Here is a 20611-nt window from a genome sequence, read left to right as displayed (position 1 = left end):
TGTACTATTCAGGGTGGTCGACCCTCCTGAATAAAACATAAACTCAGATACTGCTGTGTCTCGCCTCTGGCAGCTGCTCTTCTGTGTGACTTTGGTAGTTGTTGGGGGGGGGGGAAGGCGTTCAAAATGGATATGAAAAAATAAATTTTTTGTAACTGACAAATTTATATATGACCAGCAATCTGGTCATTGTATATGGAAAATGGCAAAAAGATGTTGCCTCATAATTGTTTTATCCTGAATTTGATTATCCTGTTAAGAAAACTAGTTTAATTGAACTTACGCTAATATTTTAAAGATGTATATAAGCTTCACATGGTGAATGGAGCAGTTGCTCCATTTTTGTTCTCCTCTTATCGTGTCCCGTCTGCCAGTGTAGCACTAAGAAATGCTTTCCTGGTGCCCAAGAGAGCCCAACAGATTTACCTTCACAAGTGGAGCATTACTGCTTTCGCTATAGCGATCCACTTGATATGCATGCAATAAAACTTTATTGTATATTATTTTAGGATTATTCCAAATTCAATAGACACTGAAACAGGTAAAACAGAAAGAAAGAGGCAAAACATTAATAGGAAGAAAAGGTGACAAAAATAGAGCAGAAGAAAAAAGAGTACAAGATAACACATTTGGTGTCTGCTTCTACACTTGCAGAAAGAGATATAGAAAGAACAGAAAAACTATCACAGGGAGGTGATCCCCATCACCAGGAGCTGAGACCAGGCCCAAGCACTGCCCCTACCTGGGCAAACCTGTTTCATACCCCAACCCCCTGTCCTGATCCCAGCCCCAACGACCCCCGAACCCATCCACCCAGAGACAGGGCTAACACAATCTGAACGAGCCAATCAACCAGAGCCCTAACCCACCCTACGAATCCAGAGGTGCCCAGACCAGCTGGTAATGCCACCCTCGCATGGCGCACCCCTGCCACGAAGGCTGCACAGAGCCAAATGTCGTGCTGTTGCATATTGTTTTCAAATGCATTTAACACTGAAAGAGGGCCGCCTGGTGCCATCCCAAGCCCTGTTGTACTGCAGTTTGTGAAAATATACCTTCTTTACGTTTTCTGGTTTTCATAGCTAAAGTTTTGAGCCCTGCTCAATATGAGCTTAATGTGATTGACAATAAACAGGGGCTGATCTCTCTTTTCTTCACCTAATTAAACTGGGGCACATGCATAAAAGCAATATTAAACGTGTTCACTGTGCAAATGACAGATTAAGATGGTTGTTGTTTTTTTTTTATGTGGTGCTCATCTTCCCTGTCTTCTATTGCTGCCCTGGGCAATTTGCCAGTATGGTCCAAATCTAAAACTGCCACTTATCAGTACAGCAACACAAAGGAACAAATAATTTTACTCATAGTCATTTATCAAATATCCACTGATTTACTTTTTTCCCTCTTGTTGAAGAGGCGATTTAAAAAATAAATAAATTTAGCTGCATATTTTCATAGTTTTGTTTGATGTCAACAACAACAATTGTTACAGCTGTACAACAAGTAGAAGTATGAGGGTGCGTCTCCTTACTTTACGTGTGGTCTACTACAGTTGATCTGTCTCCTGAGGCCTGGTTTTTATTAACTGCCCCATTAAGCTGCGACTCCGAGATATATGACACCACTGCCCCCCCACCCCCCCAACACACACACAAGCGTGCGCACGAAGAGAGGCATTAACAAGCAGACAGCGCTGTCTCACGCCTCCAGATAAATTCCTAGAACTCCGTTAGGAGGGGAGTCCCGTGAGTCTAGATGTTGGCTGCTGTAAGCTGAGATTGTAACGTTCATGTTGGTCATTTCCTCCTGCTCCTTAACATTTAATGCTTAGTCCATCACGGCTACAGAAGGGGTTTAGGAAGATGAAACATTTATCGCGTAATGTTTCAAGCCCTGGCACTTTTACAAATTATAGGTGAAGTGTATCAAAATGCAATGATGGATTAAAGCACAGCGTAGCCTTTGAGATCAAAACTGCAGAACTGGAAGCGCTGCAGTGGGATTGGTTAAAACTGGAAGAAACAGCATTTACATTAATAATGTTCATTTTAGACGCTATCCACAGTACATTTGGTTAGTGATGCAGCCAGTATTACATGACTGAGAAGTAATGTCCTGTATCTTCATGGCTGACTTAGTAGAGCACCCGAGGTTCATACACAAAATGAGTCGTACAGAAGACGATTGAAACGATGGGAAAAATAATTTTTCTTGAACTTTGGGAAGTTTGATTGACCACAGTATTTTTGATATATTTGTATATTTGTAGCGTTCTTGTATTTATGAAGCATAACTGTGTGGAATGTTATGAAAATGCTCAAGAAAAGATAAAGATTCTACATCAGTAATAATAGAAACCGAAATCAAAAGTAATGAAGAAGACTTTGGATAAATATTGTTTTTTCACGTTTTTTCATTTTTTTTGTAGTCAGCAAGTTATTCAAAGTATACCTGTTTTCTCTCTTTTTTCCCTTTACTTTAAGAGGAGAACTGTTGCTTCAAGTATACCGGTTAAACTATCAGAACTATATTTTCTTTTTTGCCATTTTTTCCCATTTAAAACCATTTGTCTGCCATTATTTAATAGATGTCAGGTTCGCCCGCCTTATGTTGCCAAAAGTATTGGGTCACTCCTCCCAATAGATGAATTCAGGTGTTCCAACCACTTCCATGGTCACATGTGTATAAAATCAAGGACCTCAGAATCCAGACATTTGTGAGAGATTGGGTCTTTCTCCAGAACTGAGTGACATCCACACGGTACCTTGATGCCACTTGCGTATTACATCCAATTTTGAAAGGTCCTCGCTACTAAATATTAAATAGTTAACTGGTAATGGTATTTAAGCTTAATGCTTGAATTTATGTCCATTATTAAACAAGTGTTTTATGAAAATATTTGTGTTTATGCTTCCAGTCACATGCCAAATAAATTTTCCAGTACGCTACTGCTCAAACAGAACTTTGAAATTGATTTACAACATATGGTTTTCAACAAGGAAAGCTACAATTTATAAGACCACAATCATATCAATTACATATAGAGTATGTCTATATATGGACTAAAACAGTATTGATGCTAATTCACAACACTTGTCCAAAAGGGAATATCGGAACCCGTCTCATTCTAACATGACTCTGCATCAGTGCACAAAGCAATATAAAGACATGGATTAGCAAATTTGGTGTTAAAAAACTTGACTGACCTGCAAAGACTCCTGACCTCAACATCTTTCAGATGAGTTAGCTGTAAGCCAGGCTATTTTGCTCACCATCATTGTCTGACCTCCCAAATGCAGTTCTGGAAAGACTAGTCAAAAAGTCCCTTTAACACACCACTAAACCTCATGGAAAGCCTTTCCAGAAGGGCTTAAAGGTAGGATCTGCGATTTATTTATTTTTTTCCCCAAAGGTTTCTCTAAGCCCCTTTCTGAATAATTGTGCATGTGCAAGACCGTCTTACTTGCTCTTCCGACCATTCTGATCTTATTTCTTTCTACTGAGGCCTTCCTCTTCTTATAAACATGAATGCGGTTTGCTTCTTGCGACTCTCAGCTATGTTCAAAGTCTACAGTGAGAGCAGCGGAGCTACAATGAACGGCTAACCGCTAAGCTAGTCGCTAACCTAACCAGATATATAAACACTGAAAGTGGGCATGCAGCCAGCAAGCGGAAACTCAGTAGGAAAGAGCACGCACACTGGCGTTATGTGAGCATGTCAGAATGACTGGCATGTGGGACAACCAATAGATAAGGCGATACCCCTGGATCTGCAAGTAGGTGTGAAGTGATGCAACATGACTTTCAGTACGTGTGTTAAGGCAGACGAGTGAATATTTTTGTATGTTTAAAACACAATTATACTGTAAATCTGAATTTTGGATTTTCACCTGCAGCTGTAAAAGTTACTTTTACAGTTCACTAATCAGTTACTTTCATGTTTTCAATGCTTTGATGACCTCAATTGCACTTGCCCAATGCCCCTTTATTCCACATTTACCATTTTGTGCTAATGCTGACCTGTACGTGATTGCGTTGATCTTAAAATTAAAAAAAGGTTCCTTAAATCATATGTACATTAGATGGCCTTGTAAGTGTATGTATGAATGGGAGAATAATGCCAATGCTGATTATCACTTAATAGGTTTTTTCAGACTTTTCTATATCTCAGAAGCTAGGAATGTATGTTTTTTTTTTTTTGGAAAACTGTGATGAAAACATTATTATTCAAATTATGATCTACACGCATTTCACTCACGCTTCTTATTTTCTTCATTAGTCCCCCCATTTTGTCTGTGTGAGCATCAAGTAAATACATCTTTTAAGCCGATATGAACCAAGCTGATGCATGAAGAAATCACTTTAAAACATCTTTTCTTTCACAAGTCGGGAGGGGTTGCTGATTAGAGGCACAAACAGTTACACACACTCTGTCTGTGATAGTCTGGGGACTTAGCAGTAACAAACAGCTCATTGTGCTGCAGAGGCTAAACTGGGCTTCACCCTTCCTGCCATCGACCCCTGGTATGGGCCTAGTCTCACTGTACTGATTACCTGGTATGTGAGACGTCTGTGTGTGTTTGACCCTCGGTAGTAGCAACCAGGATTGGAAGAGTGCCTCCATGCAGTAAAGATACGTCCTCAAGTATGTTTGTCATGCAGACATCCATCTTTTGGAGTTCAAGGGGCTACAAAGCAAACAGAAGGAGGTCTGATTGCCTGCTGATACGCGCACACATACGAATGGGAGACCCCTAAAGCAAACAAATAGATCCTAATCAGGTGGCTACAGGGGGTAAAGTGGAGGAGGTGAGGTTGTTTGGGCTCTCTTGCATAGCTAACCTTTCACCTTTTAGGGAGAAGACTTGGAATTCCAGGAATCTGCTCACATCCTTGTGCACAACATGGACACACTCCTACGGAATGTGTCCAGGAAATCTTTCAAGCCCCCCAAAGGACTTTTGTGTTTTGAAGTGTCTGCTGTTGTAGGGTTGGTTAAACTTTAACGCTGTCGGTATCAGAGACTCACACCTGCCTCTGTTTGTTCTACAAGGTTCCACTCTGGGCAAAGAGTTGAGACACTTCACACACAAAGATCAAATCAGCTGCTGTCATTACAGTAGTTTTACCGTCTATTAGGGGTCAGTCAATGGGACCTGTTTTCTCAGACTTCTCTACCAGCATAATTCTCGGAAGGTGTACCAGCTCAGTGCTTTGCAACGAGAACTGCCCCCCCTTCACGAAAAATGCGCTCTCCGCTTTAAGCTGAAACTTTGATGGATGATCACAGGAAACATTTGGATGAAATTAGTGTGAGCTGAGGTCACTTTACACCTTTGCACAATGCCGTCCGCTCAACTTACCACTTCACACCTACTTGCAAACTTGGCTCTGTGACCACATTCTTGTCAATCTCTGAGACATAAGAGTTTTCTTTAAAAGTCAGGTGTTTGAATCTTCTTCCCTCATTGGGAGTAAAACATTGAATCCTCAACTGAGAAAGCAAATAATTACAAATAAAGTTGTCTAGTTGTGTGGATCTAATCTTCTTTTTGTTGTTTTCCATTTGCAAGAAGAGCGTTGCTGATAAGGAAGTCTGACTAGTTGATAGGTTCTAGAGTTTCAAGCAAAATTTTGATTTTCTCGCGATATCTTGTTTATCATTGCCACCTGGGTGTCATGCATTACAGCTGCCACAAGGTAGCGGTAGTCATGATATTTGGCAGCAGCGAAGAAGGATAGAAAGCAACAATAAAGCCTTGGGTTGTTTGCCATAAAGGTGAAGGTGAAGTGAAGAACATTATACAGCCAAACTTTGGCTCTCAAAACTAGCTCATAAAAGTGTGTCTTTCAAAAAGCTGCTCCTTGCTGTTTTTCACTAACTTAAATGTGCTACTACTGCATCTTGTGAGGAATCTGGCACAAACCTGTACTTAAAGAATCTGTATTGCCAAAGGGACTTGTAGCAGTGGCCATCCGTGTGCAGAGATGAACAATTCAATTTCTCAGAATACCACCAGAGGAGGGCTGGGCGACATGGCTTAAAAGTTAAATCTCTGACTTGATTATATCAAATCCGAATAATCAAAAAATGCCCCCCCCCCCCCTTTTTGTTATACAAAAAGAAATTAAAGAAATGATTTTAAAAACTTTTCGTCTAGGAGCTGACCTGAATTCAAAATGCAACTAAATCCAAGCTGTAACGAATGCTTGTGGAACAAGATGGCGGCCCTGCTGTTGTAAACAATGAAAATGTAACACAATGTTTGCTGCTAGTGGTATTACACTATGAGCTAAGAACAGGCTTCACTTCACTTGTGTAACTTCAAACTAACTTAAAAAAATAAGTAAATGAATACATTTCTTTTGGTAAAAGAAGTTTCCTCTTTACCATATTTTGACAATATATTTTCCTTACCATATATTCAGCATTCTGTGCTATTCTCTTCATGGAAGCCAAACGAGTGTATTGGCAAAATAAAATCCAGATTTTCTAAAAATGAAATCTTAAAAAATTGTAAATTTAAATCCATTGATTAAATCGATTTAAAGCCCAGCCCTACACTTGAACTATATGTGTTATTAAGGGCATGCTAACTGAGTGAACCTTATTATTATAAACTATATTTAACAATCAAGTCTGAACATTACATTACTCATTACAAGCGATAAAGTGTGACATCCCAGACTGACATCTGAAAACTTGTTTTGCTGTAATCTTTTTTTATTGACAAGTTATTGTATTTCATTGTATGTTTAGTTTGAAAATTCAAGCTGTAGTCCCTGGGAATGGCAGTCTGTTATCTTAAAAAAAAAGTCCTCTTTACCTTTTGATTTCAGTAAATAAAGGAGGAGCTGGGCTGAACAACGTTAGGAAATAGCGTAGCAACATCATATCTTCCAATGGAAAATCATTGCTGCTCTTTCCATTTGCGGATCTGTCGTGTGTGTTGGGTGTGAGCATGTACTGCAGAGAGACTTTGCAGAGAATCTACCAGGCTACAGATCTTATGGTCATGCAATGTATGTAAGTATGACAGCTGAAAATACCAACACATCCATGGCATTCCAACCAGCCCTTTGCACTATTATTAATGTGCACTGCGTAATTGTATAACTGTATCAGTCTCTCTTGTTAGCATGAGCCCACATTGATGCATACGCAGGGATGCTAGTGCTGCTATCCAGAGGGGGAAACTACAACATTACTATCTAAAATAAAAGGATGTTTTGGTTTGTTTTTGTTTTTTCTACAATAAATAGAGCTTATTCTGATCTGCATGCAAAACAAACACTTTTTATATATGTTTAATGTTGGATTTTCTGCTCACCACACCAGCTCAGTTAAAGTCTGGATGTGTCCGTTGACCAAAAATCTCTAAAGAAGTGACTGAAAGGTAAACTTTAATCTCCAAAGGCCCCACCTTCCAGTCTATATCCCTGATCTGTGATGCCACGGGTCAGCTTCCAAGGTTGTGTCCTCTTGCTTTGATTAATCAGTGCTGTTTAGTTGGCAGGACAATGTACAGAGGATTAGAAGAGTTTAGGTTTAATCTTCTGGGTGATTGCTGTACATGATATGCGCCAAGAATTAGACTGGAACCTACAGTGCCTTGAAAGCTCAAGAATCTCAAGTCAGACATTGAAGAGAAGTCCTTACAGATCCCTCCAACTGCAGCATATACCAGTATACAGGTGCTGGTCATATAATTAGAATATTATGAAAAAGTCAATTTTTTTTTTCTCTCAGTAATTCCGAAACTTATATTTATTCATTACTCACAGACTGATATATTTCAAGTGTTTATTTCTTTTAATTTTGATGATTATAACTGACGACTAATGAAAACTGCAAATTAAGTATCTCAGAAAATGAGAATATTGTGAAAAGGTCCAATATTGAAGACACCTGTTGCTACACTCTAATCAGCTGATTAACTCAAAACACCGGCAAAGGCCTTTAAACGGTCTCTCAGTCTAGTTCTGTAGGCGACACAATCATGAGGAAGACCGCTGACTTGACAGTTGTCCAAAAGGAGAGACAAGTAGGGCTAGAGCCAAAAGGTAATTGCTAGAGAGGCTGGCTGTTCACAGAGCTCTGTGTCCAAGCACATTAATACAGAGGCGAAGGGAAGGCAAAGATGTGGTAGTAAAAGGTGTACAAGCAACAGGGAGGACCGCACCCTGGAGAGGACTGTGAAACAAAACCCGTTCAGAAATGTGGGGGAGATTCCTAAAGAGTGGACTGCAGCTGGAGTCAGTGCTTCGGGAGCCATCACGCACAGACGTATGCAAGACATGGTTTCAGCTGTCGCATTCCTTGTGTCAAGCCACTCTGGAACCAGAGACAGCGTCAGAACCGTCTAGCCTGGGCTAAAGACATAAAGGACCGGACTGCTGCTGAGTGGTCCAGCTATGTTCTCTGATGAAAGTCAATTTTGCATTTCCTTTGGAAATCAAGGTCCCAGAGTCTGGAGGAAGAGAGGAGAGGCGCAGAATCCCTGTTGCTTAAGGTCCAGCATAAAGTTTCCAGTCAGTGATGGTTTGGAGTAAATATACAAACAAATGAAGCGATGATGGAGGTCGTACAAAAAAATAATCGTGATCAGTTCGTTACAGGCCTGGACTGTGTCTAATTGATGTTTCTCCAAATTGCCTTTTGCCTACTTTTTTTGGCTCGCCAGCTGGCTAAAGTACTGGCCAAAGTTTAATTGGCTACTTATCGTCAGTAGCGCCGAGCGCAGCGGTCAAAGCCAAACATCTTTCGTTCTATTCCTGTAACAGAAGTATGTGTAAAAGAAATACGTCTGCGTGATCAAAAACAGGGGTAAAGTCTCCTGTTCATCCATCACCCCCACTCATTGTGTTGGCCTGTAATTATTTTTCAGATTTTTTTTCATGCTCCCCTGCAGACCTCCCATCCTCTCCTACATTCCCCGTCTTTCACCACATTTTGTTTTCCCGTCTTTCTGCCAAAGTGAAGAAAGAAAGAAGCCCCCCCCCACGTCTGTTCAAAAAGTCTGTGCTTTCTTTACTCCTTCAGACCCCTTTTCATGCTCTGCAAACACACGTGCACGCCAACGCACACTCACCAACACATAGCCTAGGAGGAAGCACCTCTGCATTTTCCCCTCCTGTCAAACAATAACAGCGTGGAACTGTTGGTATTATTTTAGCAGCCGTCCAGCGCTTTATCTGTTCGCCACAACGCTTCCTCCCTGACCGACTCACACATCCTGCTGCAGGGGGGAGGGGTGGGGGGGCGAGAGAGGCATTGAAGGAATGGGAGAGAGAGAGAGAAATGCAGAGTCCAGCGGGGAGACATAGCCATGTTTTGTCTTCCAGCAAGAGGAGCAAAGGAGGAGGAAAAGAGGAAAAGGAGGGAGAGGGGATGTGAGGATCGTCAGCTGGTTTTTCCCTCTTGGTCAGTAGCTGACTTTACTCCTTCACGTCAGCTTTCGGACTTTCAGGTGTCGCTCACTCGCGTCACGTCCCAACTCTCCCAACAGACCTCAACTGGCTTGAGGACGAGGAAGAGGATTCGCTTTTTTCAGGGGGCTGACAGATTTAGGCAGAAACCCTCTGAGGGGAAAAGAAGTTTGTGTCGCTGCCTGTTTGAAAAGTCGCATGGCTTCCTAAATGGATGGTCCGCAATCTGAACTTGAACTCAGGTTGTCTGAGATGCTGAGAGCTAAGCCAGGGTCATTCTAACGGCGGACACCTGCGATCTCCGGTAGGTGTGAAAACTTTGCGTCTTCTCTACAACTCCATCCATAAGGAATTGAACAAAGAAAATGAAGGTATTGCTTTGACTTATCTTTCTACACAAACTCACCTTAACTGAACTCTGAAGTTTGGTCTTGCATTGCTGCAGTTTCTGTCCTCTTAGTGACAGCACAGGGTTCAGATGCGCCCGTCTGTCTGGCATTTGCTCAGTGCTTTATTGAGGCTCCGTGTGTGACTCTGATTATGCGTGGTGACCTTTGCGGTTTCAGTCAGCTGTTGCTGTTTCTGTCCATTAAGTGCGACATTCCAGCAGATCTTTTCATAAAGGCCTATTCAGAGCAGCGACAGATCCTTTTTTTCTCCTCTTGAATTCTCAGCTTTGTTGTTTAGTGATTTTTCATCTTGGCTGCCAATATTCCCCCTTTTTTTAACTCGATTTTCAGTTCATGATGCTCAGAATATGCAGGATGTTTAGAAAAAGATACTCTACGTCCTTATCAAATTTCTTTGTTGGTCACAAAAAGACGTCAACACATGTGGTGGATTAACTTAGTTATCTCTGTCTTCTTGTCAAGATTTTACTCTTATCTGTCATACTGTAGCTCAGTGGATTCAAAACGGGCTCCATGCAATCCCTCTTTTGTTGTGTCATTTTGCCCTCTTGATTCAAGTGTCGGACAGAGAAAAGTAGGAGTAATTTCCATGTAGGTCTAGAATGACTGCAAAATCTATGGAAGTTTTTGGTTAAACCAACGCTTTCCTTAGACACACGCACTCAAATCTAAATTACCTACATATGTATTTGTATCTATAAAAACTGATGCACTGAGCGGATTTATCTTCAATTTCTGATCTCCCGTTTTTTGCAAAGTTTGACCTGCTCATACATATTTTATCCGATTCTCACTTCATTTTAAGAGTTAAAATTAGACTGCAATCAGCGTATTTCTTTCAAACCTTCCTGCGGTGAACAGGTAGGCATTGCTTATTGGGAGCCGAGCCAATGTCACACAATGGGTATGAGAGGGCAGTCGCTGTAAAACAAGGTTTTAAGCATATTAATTATTATTAATAGTTTCTGTTTGTGTTCCCTAGAGATTGGAGCCCCTTGAAACAAAATGGAGCGACTTTTTTGTATTACCCTCACCTTTGCCAATTAGCTGAAACGTCTCCAAGGCATGTATAAACTGATGCAGTAAGCGGCATCTCACATTTGATGAGGTCTGTAATAGAATAACTAAAACTCCTTTACACCTTTTGTGATTCCACTAAATACATTTTTAAACACCTCACTGATACTGATAGCTAACGTTGAGTGTTCTCCACGCACCCACATTCACTCCAAAGAGTGCTGCTGTCATTGGACTTAAAGCGGCATTGTGTAACTTTTAGCCACTTGGGGCTCTATACCTGTAAATGAATGTATTTTTTGGACTATAAGGCACATTGAAGCATAAGGCACATTAAATATTGTTCCCAAGTTTGTAATATCACCCTGCCCCCCGTGTACAGAAATACTACCTGAGAGGCAGAGCTTTCCATCTCTGTCGGGAGGACAGAGTAGTTGGACTACACTCCCTGTTTCTAACATAAGGCCAAAAGAAAAAAAAAGTCATACTTTATTACAACTTCTCGTAGAGACAATTAATTAACTTGGTTTATAGTTGCTAGCACGTACTCTGGGTGCGGGCTGCCTTACATGAATGCACTTCTAGTTTAGACATTAAAATCAGGCAGTCTTGCAGACTGCTCTGGGGTCCTGTTACAGGGCCGATCAGGTAGTGACACAGTGTACTGTAATGCTCCGAATATCCATTGAGCGGAGCGGCTTCGTTGCTAACTAAAGTCGTACTTACAAATTTTACAGATTTTTGAGCGCATAGTACCACATAAACTCAGTCAGTAAGCACAATTTTAAACAAACATAAGGCGCAGTGGATTGTAAGGCGCACCATCGATTTTTGAAAAGATTTAAGGATTTTAAGTGCGCCTTATAGTCCGAAAAATACAGTACAGGTTTTGTGCCCCTGAAGGCCACTGGCAAACACTGCACTGTCGCAAAATTAAACAGTCTCCCTCCGCGTTTTGGAATCTGATAGCAGACCACTTTGGTCCAGTAGATTGGAGTTACTTGCAAAAGCAAATCCACATTCACCCCTTTAGATTAAATCAGAGAACCAAAAATATGTCTGAGCAGGTGTCATATGTTTTGTTGTCACGCTGTAACATAGAATTGGTCATGTGACCTAGAGCACCGCTCTAGGTCACATGACCTATTCAGTGATGAATCCGACCTTCTCAAGTTACATGGGCGAGTTTTTGAGAAGAACCTGAAAAATAATTTTATATATCTCAAATTAAATTCATACTTGGGTCAAAACTTAAATGGTGCTGCTTTACGTGTGATGTATTCACTAATCAGAAAAGAATCAGGATTTTTCAGTTTTGTGCACCACCAAAGCTAACAGTCAGTTGACACTAGCCAGTCCTGGTTACCTTTCTAATAATGAACGGATCGAGTAGTTCAATTTTATTTACTAAATAATGGCTAAATATTTAGTGTCTCAAACTTCAAATCAGTCAGTCAGTACAATTTCATTGCTAGCTTATTGTAAAGCGAATTTTAAACAAAAAAGCATGACAGTGTGCATTTTTCTTTGAATATTAGTTTTGTTGTATGTCATAAGATTACAGGGAGGAGCTGTCCATCTTTGACTTGAATCCATGTTACTTATCTTACAAAGGTTTACCAACTTTTTTGAGGTCTATGACAACCCTCTCACCTCCTCTCCGTATCCCCAGGACGTGTGATGTTAATCCCTGTAGGAGTGATTTACTCATTATTAATTTGTGCTTATATGTGAAGTTTTTGAAGGTATTTTAATGGGTATATGTATTTCTTCCAGTGACGTGCAGTGTAAAGTAAAACACAGACCCTGATCAAATAAAATTAGTTTGCCCTCTTAACAGTTCTGTGAAATCTTTAGTTTCAGTACGATTTAAATATTTTAATGGTCAAAATCGTTGAATTTATGCATCACCTGTACAGGTATATGGAAGAAAGGCAAAGCCTTAACTTGGATGGCGCTGTGCACCACACACAGACTGTAACAGGCAGTTCTCGCATGCTTCATGCTGTCTCTCTTTATATCGCCAATATACATGTTAGATTGCTCATATAGTACACATATTGACGTTGTCTAAAATATACACTGAATATGTGTGACATTTAAACTTTGTAATTGTCCATAATTGCTCACTGTTCAGTTGCCAGAACTGACTGCTTTCTTAATCCTCTCAGGGATATTTGAGTTAACCCTTAACTTTAATGTTACCCTGTCTTATGGGGCATTCAAATGGTTTCACGTATTGCATTCTATTCACATTATTTTTTCTGTTCAGTAACCTCATAAGTTCCTGTTATATTTTATAAATATGGCTACTTTTAATAATGTATGACAAAACCACATTTCTAGTTAATTAAGTGTTAAAATATAATGAGCTATCTTATTTTATATTTTGCATATTCATGTTATGGAAGACCCTCACTCAGCTTTTTAAGACAGTGGAGATTATTGATTAATCTTTAGAGATAACAAATCATCTTTGATGGACTGAATAGATGCCTATACGCCGTCTGGCTTTTCTCACACATTCCTCTGCTAAAATATTTTACTGATCATCTGAAACGATTAAATTAAAATTGGGGAGAAGGAAAAAAAAAACATAGACAACTATCTGCTGTGTGTTGCAGTTCTTCAGACTTTAAATCATCCCGTCATTGCCGGTCTAACCTCAGGACCACCCAGCTTTTTGCGAAAAAGATGACAAATTAGTTTTAAAAAAACTACAACAAATTTTTTTAAAATACAATCTATATGTTTTTGTTTTTTTTACTCATATCACTTCTTTTTTTTTCTTACTCATGAATCTCTGAAAGTTAAACTTGGCGAAACAGGAAGTGGTACTGAGTGTTGGGGTGGGGGTGCGGGGGGGTGTATTAATACTAGTGGTGCGTTCAATAATGCTATTTTGTCTGGATGACCGGATAGTTCTCACACAAACAAACTGGTTGGCGCGAATATGTGGGCTTTACATAAACTTTCTCAGGGGATAATTCTAGGACATTGTCAGCAAAGTCGAACGATCAGTGGGCTCACATAGAAATCCCTCTTAAGGAGCCTAGACCAGGAAACTACAGTGTTTATTTTGGAAATGGGTCTCCTGCTTTATCATAAACAATAATAGTCAAAAACGGTCTTTTCCTCTTCTCCCCGGTGCCAGCATCTACATTCTTCTTCCTTAATTGTACCTCCAAGTGATTCTCTGAAATACCCAGAATAGTGTCGTTTTACAGTGGGGGTTTTCTTACACCGTAAACTTCATTTGGGGCGTGCTGAGAATTCCAATTTAGATCACCTACCACTCTTTTCTGATCTTGTAGAACCAAGTTCAAAACTTGTAAAGATACGTCCAGGCACTGGTTCAGGTGAGAAGATTTGGCAGGATACAGGTCTGTATTTGGATAGGCATGGAAAAAGATTTGACATATTTTATACTTATAAACGTCATTCCGGGCTTCACAGTGACGCAGTTGGTAGCACTGTTGCTTTGGTCCTGGGTTCAAAGCCCGGCATGGGTCTTTCTGCATGGAGTCTGCATGTTCTCCCTCTGCATGTGTTGGGTTCTCTCCAGCAGCCATCACAGATGTTGGTCCCTTATCGCTCTGTGTTTCCCTGTGATGGACTGGCAACCTGTCCAGGGTGTTCCCCGCCTCTCACCAAACGACCGCTGGGGACAGACACCAGCCCCGTCCTACCATGACTTTGCACAGATAGGTGGATGTTGGTGACGGACCATCCGGTTACTATTCCAGCTAATTTCATAGTTATCGGCCCAATTCAGATTAACCCTTCTCCTGTCTGTGCATTTAGCCTTACTCTGTCCAGTCTGTGCTTGCATATAGTGAGATCGGGTCACTTCAGTGCCCAGTGTCAGTACCTGCATATTCAAGCATTTTACAATGCCAAGTCTGTCCCAGCAGAGTTAAATGAGGTCTCGGTTCAACCCCTATTTGTTTTACCCAGTTTCAACTTGAAACTTCCAGATCTCTTGTACCTTGTAGCAGCTGCTTTTATTGAAAGACATCATGTTTCCAGACCTAAACCTTTTCCAACCTTAGCTGTCAACTCAGCAGGTTTTCCAGCTCCTTCCATCCAGCAGCCGAATTCCCGACAGTGTGTTGGTTTAAAAGATATGAGCTTTCTTTCAGCCCCCAACAATTATGCTTATCTGGTCCCCTTTCCAGCAGCCGTTTGACTATTTTTATGTGTTCTTTGTTGCTTCATCTCAAATTCACACTTTGTCTGCAGCGGGGGGGTTCAGTTGAATCTGTACTGTGTGTGGATTGGGGAATATTTTGGGACACACGGGAATGCCTGGCCTTAGATCTGAGTGCAGAGCTTGCTGCTCAAGTGAGATGAGCGTTTTAATGGCAGCGCTGGGAAAGTCCAAACAGCTTGTGATGAAGCCATGTCCAAAACCTTTGGCAGAGACTCCACTTGTGTAGGTCTGTGTTTCATCTAAGCCAAAAAAACAAACACATGGCTGAGGCTGCAAACATGAAGGTCATCGTCGCCTCCTTGGTGGCGTAAATCGGGCTATATTGTTTGAATCTAATGAGGAAAGACTGCTGTAGAGATCCCGGTACGCGTCACAAAGTGAGACACGTTTCCAAACGTTTACTTTTAAACCTAAGATCTCAGCAATCTGACTCTGTTCCTGGAGGGATGAATCCTGACCTCAGTCTTCCTCTCATTCACACAGACGCAGTGTTCCTCTCATCAGGCCTCACTCCTGGCACTTGGCCAAGCTGTCGGAGCCGCTCCCCCCACCCCCTCCTCCGTCTCCTCCACCTCTGACCCCCCGCCTCCCCCCTGCAGACTCCCCTCCGCTGCCCCCTCCTCCCCCTCCGTCTGCCATGCAGCTCCACTCTGGCTCCTACGCCCTACCCTGGCACACAACCGACAACAGGTGAGACGCAACAGACACACGGTCGGCTCTGGTTGATGAAACGCCGCGGCCATCGCCCCACATTCACTCACAACTAGTTAGGCAGTTGCCTTTAGGCGGTATTTACTGTAACACCGCAGGATTTCCCTCCCTGTAACTGTTGGAGCAACATCAGACCAAAGACTAAAGGAGTGGGGGGGGGGGGGGGGTCTTCAGTCTAGAAATCAACGCAGGCCAACATTGTTGAGTTAAAAGTTCTCACAAGTGGTTCAATATGTTTAAAATAACGTTTGCTTGTTTTTACCTACTCATCAACAATCTGAATACCTAATATTTTAACAAAATTAATATTGTAAATCTAAACCTTCATGCATGATTTCAAACGTTGGCCTTGGCGTAACTCCGTTTTGAACCTTTAAGTCTCTTCAGCAACAAGAACGGGCTATGCTTCACTCTCCTATGAACCCGCTTGCTGTGATTTAATAAAAGTGTGCACCCCTGTCCACCTTTTAGAAAAGATTTTTGAAAATTTCTGGTTGTATCTACTATGAAATGCAAAGAATTTGGTTAATGAAAGACCTAATTGGTGCTGTAACCAACATTTACCGTTTTTTTGGAAGATTTTTTACTCGTTGGCATCTTGTTTTATGGGGAATAAACCAGAGGATAAAAATAAAAATAGTTGTAAAAACTATCTGCCTCAAATCACCTGAGCTGTCCCGCCCAAATTTGTATGTTTCAGGAATCAGCATCAAGGCCAGAGGCAACGTCCCACTGTGTGTTAGACAGAGCAGTAGTAGTGATGAGAGCTCAGCAGAGAAACAGGTTTTGCTAAAACTTTACCATCCTAGTGATTAGTGTGGTTAGTGTTGGTGAATGTAAGCACTTTCTGTGTCTGTTCCCTGGAGAATCTGTACCTCTATTAGGGCTGGACGATATTGAAAAAAAGTACATTGATGAAATAGAAATCATATTGATCGATATCGATAATTATCAACAAATTCAAAACATGTATTTTAAGTGCAGCCCTGGCCATTTTATGCTGTTGCTTAGCGACCTATTTTTAAATGCAGACACACAAATAATGAATTATTTTTACCAAAACTGAAAGTTTTTAGAAATGAAAAAAAGAACGTGAGCTCTCTGAACTCTTTGAAGGGGGTGGAGCTTGGTTCCTGGGTCGGCTTTGTGATTGGTTGGGAGGATGTAACAACTGTAGTATTAACTCACATGATAGTCTAGATTACAAAAAGAAGGAAAACTTTATTTGACTTTTTATTGACCCTTTCTTTTCTATTGCACCACATGTCTATCGATCGACATATACATATAGTTATTGAATTATCGTCCAGCCTTAACCTTTGTCTTAAAAACTCTGACATCACCAAAAGGCTGCTGACATTTTCAGATCCAGCATGTTTTCCAGGACCGACAGAGGTAAATGGTTAAACAGATGTAGAGTCTCAAGAGGATGAAACAGCAACTTTGCAGGAATACAATATGTTAAAGCAGCATTGGGTGCCGTGCAGTCTGCTTAAACATCACTCCAGTTTATGTAGCCCTCAGACTTTGGAAGAAGGGTGTTCCTAGGACATGGACAGCATTTTGTAGAACTTGTTAAACATATGCTGTGGAGTGATCTCCAGAACCTACTTAACTTGGATTTGTTAAACCAACTCTGCTTCAGCAGAACAGCATTACTGCGTTCAGTCTAGTTTTTAAATAATTGCAACCTCATAGAAGAGTCGCTACATCGCTATCGGACATTCCTGGTCAGATAAAACGGATACAGAATATCTCCCCGATTGGAGCAGCAGCCCGACCGAACAGCCTCTGTAGAAAATAATACATTTAGACACTTCCCTGATACTGAAGATAGATATCTGTGAGCCTTCTGTTAGTAAACCATCTTCCACACCAAAGGTTCTTCTTAAAGCTTTGTTCAGTGACTTCAGATTTTTTATTTACAAATGGGCCAGCAGTATAGATAAAGGACTGGTAAGCCTAAAAGTGGGCTGATTACCGGTCCATCTCTATTTCTAGATACCACACACTGCTGAAGTCCAAGATGGACTGACTTGAGAACATTACAGTGAATGCTACAGCAACAGTTCATTACAGGAGACTACCAGGATGTAAAACAGTCCACATGTCCTTTTGAAATTATATTTTCTAAAAGTTATATTTCTTGAAGGCAATTTATGAAACACTTTACATTTTTTTTTACTCATGTTAATATGATATTATATTCCATTGTGTGCTTAATGGGCAAAGGTGTCTCAGATATTTGGTTTGATGTAAGTAGTGATAAATTAGGGCTGTCATCTCGGGTTTAGTTTGACAATTTCTATTACCAAATGTTAAGTCAAAAAGCTGAACTTCTGTGATGCTGCTTTTTACAGCGGATTTTATTTACCCAGAGTGTGCCCTACTGTCCATTTGAGTCACTCTACAGTCCTGTGACTCCATCAGGTTTTTTTTAGCAGCAAGGCAGTGTCGGGGATTTTCTTGCTCCCTGTGACTGGTTGAATTCAGAAAAGCCAACAATCGTCAGGAAACAGGTGACATCACCACATTTTAAAGTCAACACGGCCCATGCAGGAAGCAATGAACTAATTTAGGCTCCTGTTTAAACAACCTAAAGTGACAGCCAATCAGATCCGTCTCCGAAAGGATACAAAGGTTTTCTTTTATCTGAAGGCGAATCTCGCATGTTTCCACGTGTCATCCAACGTTGCGTAGTTTGTGGAGGTACGCTTAGGTTTCAGTCTTTACGTTTATCCCCAGGAGCGTAGTTTTCTTTAAGTAGTTAAAGTAGCAAAACAGGAAAACATCATTAAGAAGCCAAGTCATGAAAGATTAACAGACATATCAGTTCGTTGTTACATGCCTGACATATTTCTAGGTACAGTTAATAAATTAGCTATCTGCTCAGTCTGTAGTTTGGGGTTTAACCAAAAGTCAGAGATTTGGTTAACTTTCAGTTGACACAAGATAGAAAGCAGCTACCTACAGCTCACATTTTCTACTTAAACAATGACATGGCTGAATAATTGCATCAGGTATAATAATGGGTGTATTTCTGTCCCTGCTGCACAGTGGGGACAGAGGACTGCATTGTCCTTTCAGGTTGGACTCAAAGCAGCCATGTGGCGTAGATGCATGAGCCTTTGTGTCTCTGTGATCTCACCAAGGTAAACTGTAATGTGTTAAAAAGAGAGAGGAAGCCTGTGTATCGCTTCATAATAAAAATAGCTGCACTCTCGGTATTTGTCAGCTGCGTGCCACGTAAGAGGTTCGTACTGTTCTCCTTCCGATAAGAATCAGTGATATAATGCACTGCTATTAGATTTAATGGTCCCACCAGGGTTAGATAGCAGTACATGTGTGTGTGTATTGGTTTTTCATTCCCACAGTTTCTTCTGCCTGATCTGGAGGCACACAAACACACACACACGTTGGTACTTTTACCCATATTAGGACTTTGTATTGACTTCCATTCATTTTAGTAACTGCATTTCTGCCCATTTTCTCACACTTACCCTAACCATTACCAATATAATCCTAAAGCAAATTTAACCAAAATTGAACAAACACCATACCTCTAAACCTGACCTCCTAACCCTTATAAAAAGAGGGTCAGCTATATTAGAATCAGGCTGTGGTCCCCATAAGGCCTTTCGGTCTGATGAAGGTTGGTGAATATATCGGGAAAGGTCCTGAATAGGCAACATAAACAAGTACACACACACACACGCACACACATCAGATGAGGAGGCAGCTCCTGGCATAACTCTGGACAATGGCATGTGACTCCCAGAACATGTGGACAAAGAGAGGAAGACATCCAGTAAACTGTGTTTGTGAGAAGAGAGAGGACAATCTGTACAGTGTGAATGGGTTTGCATTATGCATGCGGGACTTTATCCGAAGCGTCGACACAATACGACGGCTGATGGAAGGAAGTTTATCTGTTCTCACCATTCTGATCGGCCAATAAAACTTGTTGGTGGTGTGATTAATCCAGCGACCTCACTTGATCCCTTGGTGTGTCCGCGCTGGTGCATCTGCGTCAGCCCTCACATGTTCCAGATTGATCTCTGATTGGGCAGGAGTGACTGTCATTTCCTGTCCAGCTCTGACCTTATTTTCCTAGTTTCCTCTCTCTGTCAGCCAGGTCAGATCTATACAGCAGCCTGCCCTCCACTCATTCATTGCTCACTTCCTCCCCCCCCCACCCGCCATCCCCCCCAAAAAACATTTTCCCAGGCAGATAACGAAGCTTTCTTTCCCACAGTCAGTATTATCATCCGTATTGTTGAAATGAAGGAAAACGTTCTAGAAAACTGTTTATATATCTTTTGTTGTGTTCAAACAGCTACAGTTTTAAAACCGGGTTACATTAAGAGCGACTGGTGGCTGTGCAGTGAAATATTTTTAGCTAGCGAAATTAGCCTTATCCGGAAGTATGAGGAAGGCAGTGTGCAGCAACAGTTAATCGATGCGCAGCCCTGCATTAAGGCTCCCACATACTTGCCTTGTCCAGGCAGACTTGAGGCAGATTCCACGCGGACAGATACGCGGAAAGCACAATTTTTACGACCGCATAGGTTCTGTCACACTATAAACTGCTTGCCGGGAAGAAGTCTTCACGCTGACCTCTTTTATATGTGACACAAGCTTGATACACTGAGCTGCTCCAAGCAGGTGTTTGCGAAGGACTTAGGGCGTCGTGGCCACTTTCTGTACCGCCTGCTGGAGAAGAAATGGCGCTAGGTGCTCAACCAGCTCATCAAACCTGCTACTACTCATTCTCCCGCTTCGTCCCACTGGCGGAAAGTGTAGGAAATGTAGGAATTTTTCACAAGAAATG

At 41.3% G+C, this 20611-nt stretch overlaps 1 protein-coding gene across 1 annotated transcript in view; it reads left to right on the top strand.

Annotated features, from left to right (window-relative positions):
• The window catches only part of shroom4 (shroom family member 4), a 126067-nt gene that overhangs the window by 84496 nt on the left and 20960 nt on the right, over positions 1-20611 (top strand). Inside the window, exon 3 of the mRNA XM_036146279.1 lies at positions 15553-15759. Coding sequence (XP_036002172.1) covers positions 15553-15759 — 207 coding nt within the window. The remainder of the gene's footprint in view (positions 1-15552; positions 15760-20611) is intronic.

The sequence above is a fragment of the Fundulus heteroclitus genome, chromosome 14 (assembly GCF_011125445.2).
Source record: "Fundulus heteroclitus isolate FHET01 chromosome 14, MU-UCD_Fhet_4.1, whole genome shotgun sequence".
NCBI classification, from domain to species: Eukaryota; Metazoa; Chordata; class Actinopteri; order Cyprinodontiformes; family Fundulidae; genus Fundulus; species Fundulus heteroclitus.
Note: the sequence above shows the minus strand (reverse complement) of the source record. Positions and strands in the feature narration are given on the sequence as shown.